We start from the raw sequence: 15671 nt of genomic DNA, 5'->3' as shown, positions 1-15671 counted from the left end.
CATAATTTGCCAACAAAACACTATACGTGTTTAATTTTTATAGGTGAGTTGCCAATGTCTAACATTGGTTATTATGTAGTTGCTTCTATGCAAGAAAATTAATACAGAAAATGGTACAAAGTTAGTTACAGAAAGTCAGTTTTACCCATTATGTACTTCCAAGTTTCATTTAGTTTAGTGTTGGTTGTTTGTTTTGTTGTTGTTGTTGCTTGTTTGTTTGTTTTTTAACTTTACCTTGTTACTTTGTTTCATCAAGAAAATTAATTCAGGAAATTAATATTTTAGCTTTAGACATCCTTATTTGAAAGAAACACAGAACTCTTGGGCCTGTTAGCTCTTCAAACATGCATCATCTGTGGACGTTTCCTATTTGCAAAGGCCTCATATTTCTTCCTTAGTTCAACTCCCAGTCCTTCTGTCTCCTGCTTTTCAATACAGTTCTGCATGGATCTTCGAAATCTTCTCAGGCTACTTCTGCCTTCCATAAACTCTGCTCCTTTCTTGGCTGCAAAACTTATTTTGGTATTTCATATTGTGACACTTCATCATCAAGATATGATGATGATGATGATGATAATAATAATAATAATTATTATTATTATTATTATCATTATTATTATCATTATTATTATTATTTTCTTAACCCAGTCTCTTACCTCCTTCGTTCCAGAGAAACTTCTTTGCCCATGCAATGCACCGCTGTTATGTCACAGCAGCAATGCTAGCCTTTGGTGTTTTTAATAATGTTTTGAAACAACTGGGAGAATACTTAATACTATCATGATTCCTACCTATCCCAGGAAGGATTTAATTTTAGTGTGAACTCCTGCTTCTTGGCTTAAGAACCAACTTCTAGTAAAAGAAAAAGCAGGTGATGAAGTTTAAAAATGTTGAGTTTGAATATGCATTTTAACACCCTAGCAAAAACCAAAGTACTGAGGATATCTGCTCAGTTGGTAACACAAAAGCTGAGGCTACAAAGTATATCAGAACTCTTGAAAAAGGCAAAATTACCCTCTGAATGACTCACAGGGACTCTGGCTCAACAATACAATACAGCATAATTTAATTTTTACAATATGCTTCTATGAAGTAAGCTATCAAAAGAAATCTGTACAGAAAGGTCTGATTGAGACATAACATTGAACAAAGAAGCAACAGAGGCTAATACAAGTAATGAGGGGATAAAATCACACGAAGATTAAAAAGAGGTAAAAAACTCAGATAAAGATGCAATAAACTGTTATTACAGGTGAGTTACACTGGTGGAGACAGAACTGACAAGCGAGTAGGTAGTTCATCAATTTTAGGTGCAAGAAGAGAAACAATTTTCAAATGAAGTAAAATGACAGAATTGAATGAAAAGATTAAAAAAAAAAAAGTAGAAAATATGGAGAAATGACAAAACATTTTGCAAGTTTCAAACAGAACTGGATGTCTGGTTTTCTTCTGTCAAGAATATTAGTCCAGAAGATAAATAATCTTATCAACTAACAGCAACAATTAGCTGAATTTTTAGAGTTACTTTAAAGTCTTCAACCATATTGAATTTTTAATCACATTTTGCACTGCTCTTACTGCACTTATTTTCACCCCTTCCCCTCCCCCCAAAAAAAACTTTACCAGACGTTTCTGTGGGTGTTCAAAACACCAAAAAATAGCCAAGAATTTTCAAAGGCTAATTCCTACATAGGTATAATACATTACAAAAAACACCAAACAACACAATTTGACCTATACAATGACTTTTTAAAAGGCAAGTTTCAACACAAATTCTAACAGTGTTCCTAGCTTTCTAATTAATGGATTTTCTGAATAAACATGAAATAAACATGAATAAACATGAAAGTAGTGGACAAATTTATACTCTGAAATATGATAGGAAGAAAAGGCAAGTTGACCAGGAAGAGTGTTAAGACTTAGGTCCCGGATACTATTAACCTGAAACTATTCTCTGATATTAGAATATAAGAATATAGGAGGGGTCTAAAGAAACTCATACCCTTTAAAAATAGCTTTAAAGTCAATAATTTTTTTTTGAAGATGCAATATCAATAGCTGGAAACGGCATTTTATTTTTAGGATTTTTTAATGACTCTCATAAAATGTGATCCATTTAAAAAAAAAATGCACAATTTGCAAATCTGATGGGGTTTATTGAACTACATTCAGAATATTCCACTCTTTGAAACAGAACAGAAAAGAAAACAAATAAAATCCTTTTTTAAAAATCTTTGACATGGAATTGATTATGCAACACCTTTTATTTGCCCTGGGTGACCTAATGCTCTGTTCCTATCCTTTTCTGAACACCTCGTTGCCTGGAAAGTGCTTACAAAGTTTAATGGAATCAAGTAAGAACTGTGCTGGATTAATATATCTTTGCTGTATGAAATAGATTTTTATATATATATATATATTAGCTTCTAACATAATTGACAGAATAAATGAAGAAAGAGGATATGTTCCTGCTAGCAGAGTAGAACAGTTAAATATTAAAAAAAAAAAAAAATAGTGAGAGACAAACCTGTGCTTATTGAGAGTTAAGCAAAACTGAAACTGAGGTTAATCCACTGCAGGAGATAATAGAATATTCATCAGCTGAGAACTAGTGTAGTGACTGATATTATTGCACTCTTTGTGAGGGAGGTGCATTCTTTCAGCTGACTTCCACTGTGGTGGTGCACAGAATGTATGCATGCATGCAAGAGACATTGTCTGTTCATGAATTTAAGTTGCATCTTTAAAATATATTAGGTATCAGAGTAAATTTTCTCGCTTATGATGAAAATTAATAATACGGTTAAAAGTAGTTGTTCCCTGCTTTATTTACTGTAATGGTTTGGGGTTTTTTTGGTTTGTTTGGGTTTTTTGGTTTGGTTTGGTTTGGTTTGGTTTTTTGTTTGTTTGTTTTTTGTTTTTTGTTTTTTCTATTAAACAGGGCACAAAGTGAGTTAATGAAGATTTTAAAAAAATAGTTTTTTCTTTCCTTATTTTTTTTAATGTGAAGGTATGGATTCTTTAACTACTTGTAATGGACTGTTTTTATTACTATTTACTTTACAAATGAGTCTTGTTAAATTTTCTTAGATAAGAATTTTTGAATCTGATTTCAGTCCAGTTTCCCATTGATATAGACTGAATGATTTCATTTAAGGGTGTTCATAATTTACCTCATTTTATGTAGAAAATTGACTCTAAAACCAAATCCACCAGTTTAACAATAAGTCATAGTACAGCAAAAACCATCTGCTTAACTGAAATGTTGAAGCTTCTTTTTATCCTTGAGCATTTCATGTTTGGAGGAATTAAATCTCCTCGAAAACCATGGGAAAGGTGAGTTCATTGTGCAACTAGTTTTAATGTATGCAAAGAATAATTATGAATGAAAGCAGAGAAAGGAACATAAATCCTAAAGAGAGTTTTGGAGCATTTCATGAAGTGCCTTCCTGAAAATCATTTGGCAAACAGATTCAAGTGTGAATCACAGAATGTGGTCCTTTACATCATTATGCTGACAAGTGGTTCTTCAGTACTGAGTGGTATCCTGCAGAGCCGAAAATGTTCCAGTAGGATTTGCCCAGTGAATCAAACATCTTGTAATTGGATTTGCTACTTGTCTACAATAAAAAGCAAATGCCAGAAGGCAAGAATTTCTGGTTTTACTGTGTACATGTGTTAGTCTTTTTAATCAGCAAAATATTTACGCTAAAAGACATGGGTTTAGTCATAATTTTCTATAGTGTAAACTATCTTAAAAATAAATAATAGTCATAGCAAAGGAAAGCTACAATTAAAACTAAACGTTTACTTATTTTTAGTGTAGAGAGTGCAGTGTTCCACAACTACAGCATAACTGAATCCAAATTGATTTATTCATCAGAATAAAATTGCTGAAGCTATTGAATGACTGCAGAAAATGATTTTTTTTTTTTAATTTTTTTTTAAATTCCTAATGTAAGCATTTCCATTTATCTTTAGCTAGGAAGCATCTGGACTGAAGTAGGATGTAGATGCATGGTAGAATAACTTGTGAAAAAGAACTAAACATAATCAATAATTTACCAGTGCTTAGACAAGAGACACAGATATTCCTAATTCATTTTTCTTTTACTTCCTTGCAAGAAAAAGAAGTAGAAATACCTTTCTCTTGTCTATGAAACCACTAACTAAACAATTTATACTCTTTATACTCTTCAGTTATTAACATGTTGAAAAGCTATGCTTCCAAAAGAAGACAAGATAACAACCAACCTGAGAGAAATCCTAAAGGCTTAATTACCACTGGGGAATCTGCCGGAGTTCTGTTTGTGTGTCAGTGTGACGTTTTTGGTGATACCTGCTGGTCCCTTTGAGGGATTTCAGTAGACTCCAAAAGACACCTTTAATTACTCTTTCTTATTTTCTGATGTTCCAGATTTAATTTTAGTATTGTCTTGGTTGCAGCTGAAAAAGGGCAACACAAACCCTCGCAGGGAAAGTTTCCAGTAATATTGAATTCCCTTTGGCTCCACCCATATGTGGTTTTTACCTTAATCAGCGCTTGCAAAGATCACCATTGCAGAATGAAAGAGGTCTGGCAGAGTCCTGCCCACCAGAAACTTATCCTTCCCCACACACTCTATTAATTTGATCAGAATGGTGTCGGTGACTCTTTCTTTGTGGGCTGTCCCATCTTTATCATAGTGTTTTTAAAGCAGCTCAAAAGAATTTCTCCTTCTGCCTCAGACATGACTGAAGCGTTTGAGGATGCGCTTTCACTTCTGTGTATTATGATTGATAACAGTGAGTGAAAAAATGATTTAATGTTTCCAAAATCATAAGAATCTTTGTCCATAGAGTCACAGAAGAGGCAACTGTCAAACATAAGAATGCTGAACCAGATTTAGAACTATAGAGCTGGTCCCAGCTGCACATATCTCCCGCAAACTGCGTGTCAGTAACTAGTTGCTCAGTTCTAAAAACACTAGTGGAACAGGATTGAAAAAGGTAAGAGACTGGCTATCTCATCTCAATTAGGAAACAGGTATTGTGCAACTGGTTTTATATGACAAAGTTCTAACAATAGCACCAATAGTCACTGGTTTTTATTCAGAAAAAGGCTCTTTCTCCATGTTGGTTTACTCATGTCTTTTTTGCTGTTTAATATAACTCCACTAAGGAAATAAAAATGACCTAAGATACTGTGATGTGAGTTGTAAAACATAAAATGTCACCCCATCTTCTATACTTTCTTCTTTGACTTGTGGGCTGGACAGGGAACAGTTCTACTGCTTGTTTTCTTCAGTCACTGCAGGAAATCTCAACCTTCACTTTTGTCCCCTTTCCCCTTATTTAAAACAGATGTTCTTACTTTTTCCTACAATTCCTAAAGGTTTTTAATGGGAGACATAGGATTTGAAGAAATAAATATCACACTTTGGTACTGCAAAAGATGTTCTGAATCTCTAATATGGACAGACTTCTGGCTACTGCTTGTTACACTTTGAAGACTCAGATTTTTTTAATCTGAAATGACATTTGGGCTTTTTTTAGAGTGTCACAGATATTCTAGGAAAATACTGGGGTCAGGTAATACGTGTTAATACACTACCAGGAAAGATAATCGGTAAACCACAAAAAAATAGGAATTACAAGATTTCTAGTCAGTCAGCTCTACACTGATTAAAATCTGCAGGCTTAAAGGCACTAATCAACTTAGAAATTCATTTCTCTAGAGCTGTTTTGTCCATGTGTAACTGACATACAATTACTCTGGCAATTCTATGTAATCGTTTGAAGGCCTTCCCTAATGGTGCAGTGGCATATTTACAAATTGAAGAAAATAATGAAAATGAAATTTATATCGAATTAATAGTATCTAAGTAATTGTTCTCCATGTAAGTGAAGTTTGAGTGACTAGTGGAGACACATGCAGCTGTACTATGTTAATATGCACTACCGATGAACATAATCTGGTCAAATGTCACATCAAGACATACAGGAAAAAAAAGACTTCTCAAGGTTAAGTATAGCTTCTAAAATAGCTAGTTGTACAACAGCATAGCAAGATTGTTATTGACATGGCTCTAATAAATTTACTGAAGACATTATTACATTTTAGATGTTACTTCTGATAGCCACAGCATAATTAAATTCAGCTTACTTGTTAGATGTAGCAGTCCAAATTTATTAAAAAACAAAAAAGTGAGTGAAAGACCAGAAAGTCAAAGAACACTAAATGTAAGTATTTAAATTCAATACAAATAATAGTTAAAATTAAAACAATGTTGAACACTGCACTGATCATAAAGAAAATAAATCAAACAGAAAAACATAAACTGAGAGGCTTTATACAAAAAGTTACATACAGCAGGAGTGATATCAAATTTATTCATTCACAAAAATCAACCCATCAATCAATCAATCAATCAATCAATCACACAATATGTATGTGTGGCATATGAAAATTGAGATATTCAGTAATTTTTTTTCAAATTGTAGTCCTTTCTTCCCACTGTTGCTTTTTATCAATTCAGTTAAATGTTATTGTCACAATAGTGACTTCTCCTGTGCCAGTCTGTGATGGTAGTTGTCAATGGAACTAGAGGGCAAATCCAGCATAGCTGGAGCTAAATATGCCGTATTTATCCCCTAGAGGTTTAGTATGCACTTTTCTAGGGTCTTCAAATAACATACTAAAAATACATGAAGAATGGAAAACTCACATTAAAAATATATTGGCACTGGTTACAAATGATCAAATCACAGCTAAAAAAATCAATGAAAATGGTAATTAAGAGTTTTGAACATACCAAAACTGTTAAAAATATTATCTGCCTCTATGTGAAATTCAGCAACAGCAAGGAGCAGCAAGAATAAGATGAACTTCACTATTTTGCACACTCTGGAAGATTTTGTCATTGTTCTATACAGAAAAACAAACAAACAAAAGCAAACAAAAAACCCCATAAATTAAACTGGTTGATATATATGATTAATTCTTTGGGAATTGTAGAAGTAATATAGCCTAGGTGTCTACCACATTGTGTGATATCTAAACTGATCAATGAAAATAAGCCCATACACAGCCAATTCTGGAAGGAGAATAGAGCAGCAGCATTCTAATACACTCAGTAATTAACTGCATGAAGTGCAACTAGGACAAATAGCCAGTGGACATAATACAAATGAACAAATGTATAGTTGAAACTATGAAGGTTTCTATACACTCATGTGTTTTCTAAAACAGTAATCTGTAAGTGTTAGTTACAAATACTCTTCTTTATCCTATTAATTGAAAATTAAAAATAGCAACATATGAGAGAGACAAATTTCACTATAATCATAATAAGACTGATGCACAAAATAGGACTTGCAACTGAAACATTATGTCAGGCCTCTGCTTGAGATAAGAAATGTGATTCAGATGTTGCATTTAAATGAACTAGATTGGCTTACATGAATTTTTCCACTTTATTGTTGTTGTAGTTTGCCTGATGTTATTGAAACAAGTAAACACAACATCAAATTCCACAAATTTAATGTCTTTCAGTCTGGCATTTTTGTTTCTGCTCAGTACATTCAAGGACAGAGAGTTTTATTTTTCTCATGAGTCAGTGTTTCAAAATCCTGCTATAAAGTAGGATTAAGTACACATATGAGATGGTCCTAATGGTCTCTAGTTAAGGAGTATCTACCATGCCCCTTGTTATCATGTTCCAGTAATTAAAAGGCTTTACTTATATCATTGTGGGGGTTGGGTTTCAAAATCCTTCTATAAAGTAGGATTAAGTACACATATGAGATGGTCCTAATGGTCTCTAGTTAAGGAGTATCTACCATGCCCCTTGTTATCATGTTCCAGTAATTAAAAGGCTTTACTTATATCATTGTGGGGGTTGGGTTTCAAAATCCTTCTATAAAGTAGGATTAAGTACACATATGAGATGGTCCTAATGGTCTCTAGTTAAGGGGTATCTACCATGCCCCTTGTTATCATGTTCCAGTAATTAAAAGGCTTTACTTATATCATTGTGGGGGTTTGGTTACAAAATCTAGCTGTTTTCACTTATTCCTCAGCTAACAGAACAGGAACAGAATTTATCCCCACCTTCAATGTAATCTGTTGTGTGCCATTTTTTTTAATGCTTTAGAACACTGCTATTTTGTCTGCCCTTAGTCTTTTTTTTTTTTTCCCACTAACAAATGTATAACTTCACTACATCCTAGAGGCTGTATATTTTAAACGTCTTGTTATTCCTACTGTTATTCTTGCAATCCTATGCAGTAACAGGTATTATTTTGCAATGTAAGCACATGGTCATAATTTAAAATAAATTACTATTATTAAAACAAAGGGAATTCAGAAACAAGTCAGACTACCAGCACACCTAAAACTAATGTCCCATTTCGAATTGTGAGTTGGTGATAGTTCTAGAGCAAACCTAACACAGGATTCTGAAACTTTGTGCCAGGAAGGTAAATCTGTTCCTTGTCTACACGAAACTTGTGATTTTCATTAGGTATAAAAGGAAGATACTGCTTTAAAAACTGTAGCCTGCTTATTACAACTGCAATTGATATTCTCATTACTCTGTTCTAAGTATCGGTCTTTACTATTGCAATCCGATGTGAGAGAGAGTGGAGATGTACTTCCTGAAGAATAGGACAGGAGCAGAACAAGAGTCCCCATTTCTCTGATTCTCTTGGGAAGTTATTAGTGACAGCTCATTTGCTCATCTCTGAAAAACGTATTTGTCTTTTTTTTTTTCAGTGAGAGATTATGCTACTAAAAATTATCTATTTGTGCATATTACTACAGCACATAAAACTCTGTGTTTTTACTAATCTTCCCTTCTGCTACATATTATAGTTATAACACAGAATAGAGTAATTTCATTTACAAAGACCTTACAAATTGAGTGCAAATCAAGAGACGACTGTTGGATATGGAAAGACAGAGGAGTACAAGGGAATAATGAGACAACACTAGTCACTGTGATATGCAGCAATCTCAGTACAGAACCACCCTAAACACTGCCAGTAGTTTTTTCTTTTTTTTCCTTTAAGTATGCAATACTGAAATTTAGATTTATTCTATTTTATTTTATATTTTTTTAAGGGAAGACTAGAATTAGAGGGAATAAGGAATTAATTTCTGGGTATTCTACAAGAGCTTCTTCTGAGAGTGAGTTACAGTCTGTTAAACAGAATGAAGGTGATTGTTTCGCAAGGGAAAAATGGGATTTATAAAAAGTGGCAACATGTGCTGGCCAGAGGCTGGAGGCAGTGTCTCAATGCCAAATGAGTAGGAAGATGTTGCAAGCAAATGTGCTTTGAAAGGTCTGACAGTAAAGGCAAATACAGTATGTCTGATATAGCAGAGAAGTGAAAACCAGAAATACGTAGAGCTCTCAATTACATTACAAAGCTCAATGTTTTTTTACAATAATTTGACTGCTGTCTGTATTTTCAAGTTAAAGTCTTTCTATACACAGAACAATGTGTAACATGTCCAAATCTGAAAATATTTGTTTCCCACCAATTTGTCCAAGATGTGAAGCTTGAAGACATGTATCATAGGCTATTAACATAAACCATAAAGAGGACACACCGAAACGGACCAAAATACTAATTATGCTCTTTAAACTGTTCAGTGCTGATGGCTAACTGCTGAGGGCATTGCTAAAAGGTGGCCAACAGTAGGCCAGCACAGCCATATTCTGTCCTCACTATGTAGGGGAAAGGGACCTGCGGTTCCTCATGGACAGCAGGATGACCATGAGCCAGCACTGTGCCCTTGTGGCCAGGAAGGCCAATGGCATCCTGAGGTGTATTAGAAGGGGAATGGTTAGTAGGTCGAGAGAGCTTCTCCTCCCCCTCTACTCTGCCCTGGTGAGATCACATCTGGAGTATTATGTCCAGCTCTGGGCCCCTCAGTTCAAGAAGGACAGGGAGCTGCTGGAGAGGGTCCAGCGTAGGGCAACAAAGATGATTAAGGGAGTGGAACTTCTCCCTTATGAGGAAAGGCTGAGGGAGCTGGGTACTTTAGCTTGGAGAAGAGGAGACTGAGCAGTGACCTCATTAATGTTTACAGATACATAAAGGGTGAGTGTCACGTGGATGGACCCAGGCTCTTCTCTGTGACAACCAATGACAGGACAAGGGGCAATGGGATCAAGCTGGAACACAGGAGGTTCCACTTATATATGAAAAGAAACTCCTTCACAATGAGAGTAACAGAACACTGGAACAGGCTGCCCAGGGAGGTTGTGGCGTCTCCTTCTCTGCAGACATTCAAAACCTGCCTGGACACATTCCTATGTAACCTCATCTAGGTGTTCCTGCTCTGGCAGGGGGATTGGACTAGATGATCTTTCGAGGTCCCTTCCAATCCCTAACATTCTGTGATACGTTGGTGTATATACGTGGTGTTTGTCAGATGCGTTTGATAGTGAGTATCTGTTTCGCATTCACTCTGCATGAAATACTGCCCACAAGCCTAAAATACTTTGTTGACCTAGGTGGGCAGCGTCAGAAGAAGCGGCCAAAACACCAGATAAGGGATAGCCAGAAACATTTGCTATGGCCCAGTTGGAACACCTGTCTCTTCATTTAAGGAGTGATTGAAATAATTTTCTTTATGATACCTCAGAAAGGTCTCTTTGACTATTCAGTTTTTGTTGTTTGAGTTGTCTGCCCTTTGCTATGTATTGCAATAAGATTAATTTTCATTTTCAAGATTAGTTTTCTCAAATTGTTGCTTAGCATTAAATATAGCCATTTTACAGAGAGACATTCCAAGGCCTTTTAAGCTTCACTCAAGCTTTATTTGATAGCCAAGTTGAGTTTTGTTGGCCTTGTCTTCCATGTCACAAATATTATTCTTCCAGCTTTAGGCAAGCAAGCAATTTTCCACAGAAAACTGAAATGAGAGAGTATCCAGGTCACACTCCTTGCATTCAAACCTTGTCTAGCACGGTTACAGCTTTACAGTTCAAAAACTGAAAATGTAAGAAATTGGAACCTGCATTCTAACAACTACAATTCTTTATGCCTTACTATTAGAACTCCTTTATCTTTTTCTCTTAAATATACATTCACAGATAACATTTTAACAGAATAATATTCAATGACCTATAAAATTCCTGGAAGGAATGAAATAGTTGTTTATATGACCTGTCATTTTAAACAATTATGATATTTCCTTTTGCATAAGAATGGGTGTTTATAAAACTGTGATTTAAATCATGATCTCATAATACATAAATTTGTATCTTATCCCGGAGAGGTAAAAAGTTCATGTATTTTTCAGGCCCAATATATATGCAGCCAAATATTTTGTCCTGTGTGTTTTACAAACTGACTGGTGTGTGATAAATTCATAAACCAGACTGCTGCTGAATAGGTAATGTTATTCTTCAAGGCTAAAACCATGAAAAGAAAGGCTAATGACATTGTAAAGTAAGGTTTTAAGACTTGAAATATTTACGGTAAAAATTTTCAAAATTTTCTTTTTTGTCTCATAGAAGATGGCTATTCTCAACTGAATGTAGCACCTTATTTAAAATCCAGAGTTTCATTTATTGTACTAAAAATCACTGATAAGTCAATAATAGCATATAGCTTGTTCAAAGCCTTCATTTTCTGAAAGAATACTTTGTGCCAATGAAACCTACAGCTTTCAAGATGCATTTGCCCTTTGTTTATTTAAATACATGGAAGTCAGAGGTATCAAAATTGGTTAAGACAATTCGTATTGACCAGGGGGGAGAAAGATGCATATTTTTGCTCCTTCTTCATGATACCTTTGGCATTTTACGGGTATTTTGCTGAACTGGGAAAGAGGGAAAGAAGAGGTTAAAGAATATCTGCATTGCTTGGTTTCAGCTGTCAGTCATCATGACCACTAAGGCTAGATGTGCACCCTTCAGGCAGTTCTGTGACTGCAGCTCAAAATGAGCCCTGTCTAAGCAGAAACATACAATTATTCCAATCAAATTATTCCTAGGCTACACAACACAATTATCCAGCTTAATTTGGAAGATGAATTAATTGAAGGATGATTTTCCTTTTTTTGTGTAGAAGGTCCCTATGTAGGATATTCATAAAGGAAAGTTGAACTCTTGACTTTCATGCCAGAGTTTTAAAGTGAATCTCTATTTTAATCCAAAGCAGATTTTGTTTCAGTTCTTTCCATTTAGGGAGATTTTAATACTGCAAGTCTTCTCTTAGACTAGCACAGAATCAATATGTAAGAGTGAAGAGACATAGGTGATACTTTGTCAATTTTTTTTTCTTTTTCTTTTTTCTTCCTCAGATTAAAATTCATTGAAAGAAGGGTTCAGCATGAATTGGTCTGCACTGCTATCTCTCATGCTGATGGTGGTTCAATCTTGGCCTTGCTCTCCAAGCACACAAAACTGCGGCACTCAAAACACAGATCAGTCCTTCACAGCAGTTCGAAGGGTGAAACGTGCCTGGGTGTGGGAGCCACTTTTTGCAACTGAGGAACAGACTTCAGTGGTACCTGTATATATTGGACAGGTATGATAAGTAATGATTCAAGAGTGGTACAAGGTTAGATATAACATGCTGATTAGCAGTTTACTAACTTGACTTGGAAGACCAAGCATCTCCAGAGATCTGGAAATACCAAGAAAGGTAGGAAAAGGAGCTCAGCAAGCTGTATTTAGCCAGCAAAACATCTCTTATTTCCTGTGACCTGACAAAGTCAGACAACTCCAAGTCCTGGAGGTCATGGCAGTACCCAGGACTTTCCATCACCTAATTCTGCTGTCAGTGAAACTGTACATTCACTCTGCTACTAAAACTACTTCCATACATAGCAGATGAAGGTATTAAGCTGAAAAGTTCTTTTCTGTCTTCTGAATGAAGGTTAAGGACTCATTTATCAACATCTGGCAATTTGCTTGTGCTATTTTTGGCAGCGCATCAAAGCACCCATACTGAGTGCAATGTAGTTTACAAATAGTATTTAGCGTGATTTTCTATTGCACTAAGTAGTAGCTGATTTACCTTTCATTAATTTTTAATGAAGCAGATTAATACTAAATCTTGTTACCACTGAGATGCTACAGGAATCTGCATGGTTCATTAGTTTAACGCAGCTTTAGCACAATGACCAATTATTTTTCACCCTCCTTTAAAAATGTGCTTTAAGATAATTGTCTTAATAAGACTTTATCTGCCCCTTTCTTCTTTCTCTGTTTATTATTTATTATTTATTATTTGTTATTTATTATTTGTTATTTATTATTTGTTATTTGTTATTTATTATTTATTTGTTATTTGTTATTTATTATTTGTTATTTATTGTTTATTATTTAATTTTGTTTGCTAGAAGTAATTGTAATATTGAGATCTAGTTATCTTTTATTTAAGGCACTTCCCAAATAAATGAACCAAAATAAGTTTAACTGCTAATTAACTAGCACTAAAACTTAATTGGGCCCAAAGGGTGAAATGCTCAAAACTCATTAATTACTTTTTCACATCCCCTTCGAAGTAACTACTGTGGAAGTGTGATGTCTTACTTCTGAAAGAACAAGTGTAGACATACTAATTTTTAAATTATTATTACTTTTCCTATAGCTAGAAAACAGTAAAAGAAACTACTAAAATGTCTTATTTTTACACATAGATTTAGAAAAAAATCATAATCTTGCCTTTCTATTTCTCTCAGGTAAACCATTGGGATTTTTTCTTGAGGATTATGGTTAATTTATTGCAGTCTAACCACTGTCTAAATCAAACATATTTACCTGTGTCTTTTTCTTGAGTAGAATATGTTTTGTTTTCAGTAAATGATGTGACAATCTGTGATCAACACATGAATTTTTAGTAAATAAAGCCCTGAAGGAAATTGCATCAATGAAAATACAAAGGAAGACAGTCTCTGTTTTTAAGTCACTATTCCATATCAACTTTTTTTTGCAGTCAGATTCAGACCTCAGTCTTCAAATTTCATTTAACATAGATTCATGAATCTTTTTTCCATTATTATGTTTAAGAAAAAGAAATGTGTCCATCAAGACTGCAATTGCAGATTTATGAAAGCAAGTACAGAATTCTTCTTCCCATTTCTCATCTAAAATTGAAAGGCAATTTATTCTTTTGTGTCTAGCTTAATAAACAGGTAAGCTGAGAACCTTCAGTATGCTTTCTGAGAAAATGTCACCTGTAAGAGACCTCTCATTTAATGTGGTCAAGGTCATGAAAATCTTTTGGGCACATATGATTCTGAGTGAAGTGGTTCAACACACGTTGCATCTAAACAGCTAGTCGGAGGCATGCTTCCAGTCTCTAAGGGCTTGATGTCCTCTGTAATCACATCTGAACTCCATCTTTGGTTAAAGATCTAGTTAGTCATCACCTTTCCCATGCCCTGGGGTTCATGACAAGGAAACTAAGATTTATGGATCAAAAAGAATCAGTGGTGCCCCTTACCTAGATGCCAAATTTGGATGATGTTAAAATGAGTGTGATTAGACCACTCTTAAAGTGGTGAATCTGCCCCAAGTTTTGCACACAACTATTTACGTTGAAAACGTTTCACTTTGAATTGTTTGTATTTTAAATGGTTCTAAACTCCACAGTCTTGAAAATTCTATCTGTAGTACTGGCAAGGGGAATTAATTGTATAATTTAGGGATAAAATACTCTGTCAGAACTTAGAGCAGGAACTCAAAACTGTTCCTTGTATCTCAGAGCAATGCCCAGTCGCAATCTGAATTAACTATCTAGTTGACGCATGAAGAAAAGTATGCATTATGAAAATATTTCAAAGTTATGGGAGTTGCCACTCTGATCTGTTAAGGCCCTACCTGGAGTACAGTGTCTAGCTCTGGAGCCCTCAGTACATAAAGACATGGACCTGTTGGAGACGGTACAGAGGAGGGCCACAAAAATGATCAGAGGGATGAAACAACTCTGCTGTGAAGACAGGCTGAGAGAGTTGGGGTTGTTTAGCCTGAAGAAGGGTCTGAGGAGACCTTGTTGCAGCCCTTCAGTATTTAAGGGGGCTTATAAGAAAGATGGGGACAAACATTTTAGTAGGACCTGTTGCGATAGGACAAGGGGTAATGGTTTTAAATAAGAAGAAGGTAGATTTAGATTAGTTATAAGGAAGAAAATTTTTAGGATGAAGGCGGTGAAACAATGGAACAGATTGCCTAGAGAGGTGGTAGATGCCCCATCCATGGAAACATTCAAGGTCAGTTTGGATGGGGCTTGGAGCAACTTGATCTAATTGAAGATGTCCCTGCTCCCTACAGGAGCATCAGACCAGATGACCTTTGAAGGTCTTTTCCAACCCAAATATTCTATGATTCTATGATTGTTCCAAATAAAAGTTTAAATTATTTTTGCAACTTCAGAAGTTATTACAAAATATTTTGACTGGATCCAATAGGAAACCGTGCCCTTTACTCCCATATTACTTCTTTCCCATTTTGTACCCTCATGACTTACACTGACCTGTAGGTTCGATAAGCATGAATAAAAAGAGTGAGATTACTGAAGTCAGCAGGTTGACATATTATTTGCATTTAAAACCTGCTCCTTTATAGGATAAGCAGGTGAGATAAGCTTGTTTTTTTTTTCAATAATTATCCAGGGTCATAGTGATTTTGACATCTTTTGTTCTAAACCCAAAATAAATAAAGAAA

The 15671-nt window shown here is 34.9% G+C and overlaps 1 protein-coding gene across 1 annotated transcript in view; it reads left to right on the top strand.

Moving 5' to 3' along the window:
• Positions 1 to 15671, top strand: part of LOC136098508 (cadherin-19) — a 74643-nt gene that overhangs the window by 14622 nt on the left and 44350 nt on the right. Inside the window, exon 2 of the mRNA XM_071804276.1 lies at positions 12302 to 12528. Within this exon, the coding sequence (XP_071660377.1) occupies positions 12331 to 12528 (198 nt within the window). The 5' untranslated portion in view covers positions 12302 to 12330. The remainder of the gene's footprint in view (positions 1 to 12301; positions 12529 to 15671) is intronic.

The sequence above is a fragment of the Patagioenas fasciata genome, chromosome 2 (genome assembly GCF_037038585.1).
Source record: "Patagioenas fasciata isolate bPatFas1 chromosome 2, bPatFas1.hap1, whole genome shotgun sequence".
Lineage (NCBI taxonomy): Eukaryota > Metazoa > Chordata > Aves > Columbiformes > Columbidae > Patagioenas > Patagioenas fasciata.
The sequence above is the reverse complement of the archived record's forward strand: the minus strand, read 5'-3'. Positions and strand labels throughout refer to the sequence as shown.